This window comes from Macadamia integrifolia, unplaced genomic scaffold (assembly GCF_013358625.1).
Source record: "Macadamia integrifolia cultivar HAES 741 unplaced genomic scaffold, SCU_Mint_v3 scaffold798, whole genome shotgun sequence".
Lineage (NCBI taxonomy): Eukaryota > Viridiplantae > Streptophyta > Magnoliopsida > Proteales > Proteaceae > Macadamia > Macadamia integrifolia.
Window position 1 is genome coordinate 206,658 of NW_024870539.1, and position 4,504 is coordinate 211,161.

Sequence of the window (4,504 nt, forward strand, 5' to 3'; positions counted from 1 at the left end):
GGGGGGGTGGTTGGGGTGGGTGGGGGGAGTGGGTTAAGAAAAATCCATGAGATGAAAAGGAAAACAAAAGTACTTATTGAAGCCAGACACATTAGGCATCAAGTACAACTGTATGCAAGATATGAAAGACATGGGCTGGCCTCTATTTGTTCAGTTGGTAAAGAGAGAAGAGACCAAAAGCCTCAAGGTTATGGAGAGGGAATCCTCCAATTTGCAAGTCAGTCCAGCTGTTCAAGGTTCACGTTATAAGACTTTTTCCATCATTTAGACATCTTTGGATTCCCTCCGTGTAGTAAAATAGGGAGGCTTTGTTCAGGTCACATAGAGCTTTTATATACAATCATAGCTGTCAAGGTGTCACCTAGGCGTCCTGATGTCCCTTGCTGAATGCCTTCTCCGGTCACCTAGTCGCCTTGACACTAGGGATCCAATAATTAAAGTTGTACTGCTTGATAAGTTTATGGGTGATTCTATTGTAGGTTACCAAGAAGGGAAAAAAAAGAAAAGAAAAAGATTCTATTGTATGCTTTAAGAAAGCAGTTATCAAGCCTGAGTGGGACCTTATTTTTTTTTTTGATAGTTAGGCCCCAAGGAGAGTTGAACTGATGACCTCTTAAATTCGAGGTGTTGGTCTTTGCCAACTGAGCAACCCCCGTGGTGTTAGGGATTTTATGGTCAATGTGTTGGATTGAATTTGTGGATGTACTCCACCGACGGCCCCATTGAACCCAGAAATACTGTGGTTCTATTTAACCTATTCCACAAAGGTTATTGATAATTATGTTTCCTATTTTGAACTCTAAGCACGTTATCTATCTAAATCCACTCGTTCATTTTTTTGTTAAATGTGCTAAAAAAAAAAAAAAACTCCATGATGCAATGTGCTATAAATTAAATTGAGGTTCCATTTAAGATGGCAAAATCTATTATGTTTTGTGGTGTCATGGCACATCTTTTGATGGATGCCACCTGATGGATCTCTTTTATCTAAATGATCTACTCTGATGACGGCCATTTGATTCAATCCTATAGGTGTAGTAAAATGATCAGTTACCATCTATTACATGGCATCCATATTTGTCCAGCCTCTGCCAGATGGGCTGTGGATTTCCTATTTTCCTGTTTCTGACCTTTCTTTCAGATATAAATTTTAGCACCCTAGAATTCTGTTATGCATCCGTTAAGAAGGGTTGAAAGATATGAAACAAAATGATAATTAACAGTGTGGAGACTGGGAAGGGCCAATTTTATATATTTTAATGTAGTATACTGTATTTGAAAGACTCAAAACGGTAGCCAATAGATAAATCATCTTTAAATCAGGGAATAATTCAAGCTATATGGGACAATCCTAGTAGATCTAGAAGGGTATTTAGCTAAGAAATCAGCAAGCAAGAGCAGAACACGGTAATCGATTCACACTGAAATCTTTTTTTTCTTTCACCTACTCGGATCCATGTAGCTGACCCTATTTAGTTGGGATAAGGCTGAGTTGTTGTTGTTGTGTTGAACGCAAATGAATGTGAAGATGAGTTTATGACAATTTTTTTGTTGTTTTTGATGATGTGGCTAGTTTCTGTATACACAGTATCAACTCCCTTTTTGTTGTGTCATTGCTAACATTTCTTCCAACTAAAATAGCCCTGGGTAATTTATTTTTATGAAAAAATTATTATTATACAACTGAACTCAGGTGAACATAAAATCTGACATTATTAATATTAATTTTAATTTATTAGTAATATATGACCACACATACATTCGTTGCATTTGCATTTCTTCTACTGACTTATTCTGTTTTCCAATATGTTTGTGTGGTCTTGTTTAAGCTTGAATTTATGATGGTCATTTTATTGTCTTTGGATTGAAATAACAAGGCTCAAATTATTTTGGCAGCAACGTTCGCATGTTCCTAAGTTTGGCAATTGGGAAAGTGAAGAGAATGTCCCTTACACAGCCTATTTTGACAAGGCAAGCAAGAGCAGGAGTGGTGCGAAGATGATAAATCCAAATGACCCTCAAGAAAATGTATTTTCTGATGATAAACCCTCAGTTCGAGCTACTGCAATAAAGACTGGAGCTGAACCCGAGGCAGCTGTGATACCAGGAGCAGCAAGGTCAAAGCATGAACGCCGATCAAGCAGGGAAGATGGTGACCTTAGTCGATCAACTGATTCTCCAGCCCGCTATGATAATGTAGTACGGAAAACTGCCACTGATTCGCCTCTTCACCGTTATGCCGACTCCAAGCGGACTGGCCGGCAAAGTGGTGGTTCAAGCGTTGAACAGTCACCGATCCATTCACACCACCATGCAAGAGTTTCAGGCAAAGGCAGTGGGGTTTCCTCACCCTCCTCGGAAAGAAAAGGTTCCTTTGAACATAATCATGGCTTAGCTTCCGCCACCCCTGTAAGATCGCGACTGAGAACAACAACCCGAGCAGATGAAACTGTAATTTCTACCTTATTTCCCCATCTACTGCGTATGCTTGCATGAATTCATAATCACATGTGCAAATACATAAATGAGTGTGCTTGTGCGTTTATTTCATTTTATTTTATTTTTTGTTTTTTCTTGGGGGGGGGTGTGGTTATGTGATCAGAAAGCGATCACTTGTGTCACTTGTCGGATTGCTGAAAGGGAGAACCATCTATGTATTGTTCTTGGTTCCTGCTCTGTTGATAGCACTGGTATTTGCATATTTTTTTGAGCTTCTTAGACAATATTGATGTGATGATCTTTCTTGTGGCAGCTTGATAAAGGAGCTGCTGTACCAAAATTTGGTGATTGGAACGAGGACCCATCATCGGCTGATGGTTATACTCACATCTTCAATAAAGTGAGGGAGGAGAAGCAGGGTGGGTCAGAAAGGGTGCCAGTAATGCCAACTCAGTCATCTTACAATGGTCATCATCAGAATAAAAATAATGATTCTACGGTATGTTATTCTGTTTCTATCTATATTTCTAGTGTTAATTGGGTTTGCTGATTCGCAGATCTTCTGAACTGGATTCTTTCCTTACCCTTTCAGGCTTTTTGCTGCTTTGCATGGGGCAGAAAATGATATTTGTTTGTCACTGGATGAGTATGGCATGTTTGGACCTGTAAATAGCTCTAAGGCTGTCTATAGAGTTTACATGTGCATTCTTTCACTATAAATGTGTGCCTACTATGATGATAAACATGATATTTCTAAGGGGTCTCTGTTTGTTTCGGCCTAAAATCGCGAGAAAAACAAATTTTACTATAAAACTAGATATTCCACCGTTTGTTTTATAAATTGGAAAGTTTTCACGAGGGAAAATTTTACACAAGACTACAGATTTAGCTTTGGTAAATTTTAATGTGCCCTCATAAATATTAGGATTTGATCCGCACACTCAATGGTACTTGAATCCTCAAAAACCTGAGGTCTCTTTCCAAATCTCATTCTCCAATTGCACGTTCCAACTCCATTGAATTCTACGTAAGCAGCGTAGAAAACCACAGCAGAGGCCTTGAAGATGTCATGGACACTGAAGGGAGCGAAATTGGAGAAATTGAAATGGTTGGCTTTGATAAGGCCAGCAATGGTTATGAAGAGTACTGTGATGGGGTCGATGGAAGCGATGATATTGAAGTGTGATGATCCTTTAGTGCTTGCAATGGCTCAACAGGGGACTGAAACTCTTTCTTGAATTTGAAATCCGCCGTGAACCTGAATTTGCTGGACTTGAAATCTAACAGAGTGACGTGGGTGTCTTCAAAATGGTTGCAGCTATCTGCAAGTTCTCTAAAGAAAAAAAAAAGGTTTCAAAACCATTTTGGGATTGTGCTCTGTTCCCTCAATCGCACCATCACATATAGACGCTTGGTGGATGCTTGTTCTCCTTCCCTGAGAAGTATTGCTACTTCTTTGGGTAATTAATCTTCTTGAAGAATTTTGAAGGATTACACACATCCGCATCTGCAACTCGAAGTGTTTGGCTTTTCTTGATCTGTACTGAAATGGGGATTTCGTCTTCAAGATCTTCCATCAATTTCCAAGCGTTGATCACCTTTGGGTCTTTTATTTTCCTTTCTCTGAAGAAGTTTGTGCTTTAGACATTCTTGCACTTGATCCCAAGCATCTATCCTGAAAATTTAACTTTATCTTAATGGTTTCAACACTTCACTTGTAAAGACTAAGAACGGTAAGAGAGTCGTGTCAACAATTTTCAGTACCTGAACACTTGTACACTTATGTCTCACACTTCAATAATGTTCTGTCGAGAGGGCTAAGGTGTGCCATTTTTCATTCCCCTTAAGATTGTAGTTGTTCCCTATCAGTACAAAATGGATCTTGCAAATCGACCTTCAAGATAGAACAGTCAAAAGTAGGCCTTTCCAGTAATTGTACTTAACTATTGGGCCACATTGAGACGCAAAGAGAGAAGACAATGAAAGTGTCACTGCTTCTCAAACTCCTTGGAAGACAGTCTGATCCAGACAAGTTTATAAAATGTCAATTGTTGAGACACAAAAT

General features: G+C 39.1%; 1 protein-coding gene across 2 annotated transcripts in view; it reads left to right on the forward strand.

Annotated features, from left to right (window-relative positions):
• LOC122069985 (RPM1-interacting protein 4-like) overlaps positions 1 to 3,304 on the forward strand; it is a 23,379-nt gene extending 20,075 nt beyond the window's left edge. For both annotated transcript variants that reach the window (XM_042634087.1, XM_042634086.1), the window contains exons 2-4: positions 1,897 to 2,451; positions 2,753 to 2,938; positions 3,032 to 3,304. In XM_042634087.1, coding sequence (XP_042490021.1) covers positions 1,897 to 2,451; positions 2,753 to 2,938; positions 3,032 to 3,064 — 774 coding nt within the window. In that variant the 3' untranslated portion in view covers positions 3,065 to 3,304. The remainder of the gene's footprint in view (positions 1 to 1,896; positions 2,452 to 2,752; positions 2,939 to 3,031) is intronic.
• Positions 3,305 to 4,504: the final 1,200 nt, after the last annotated feature.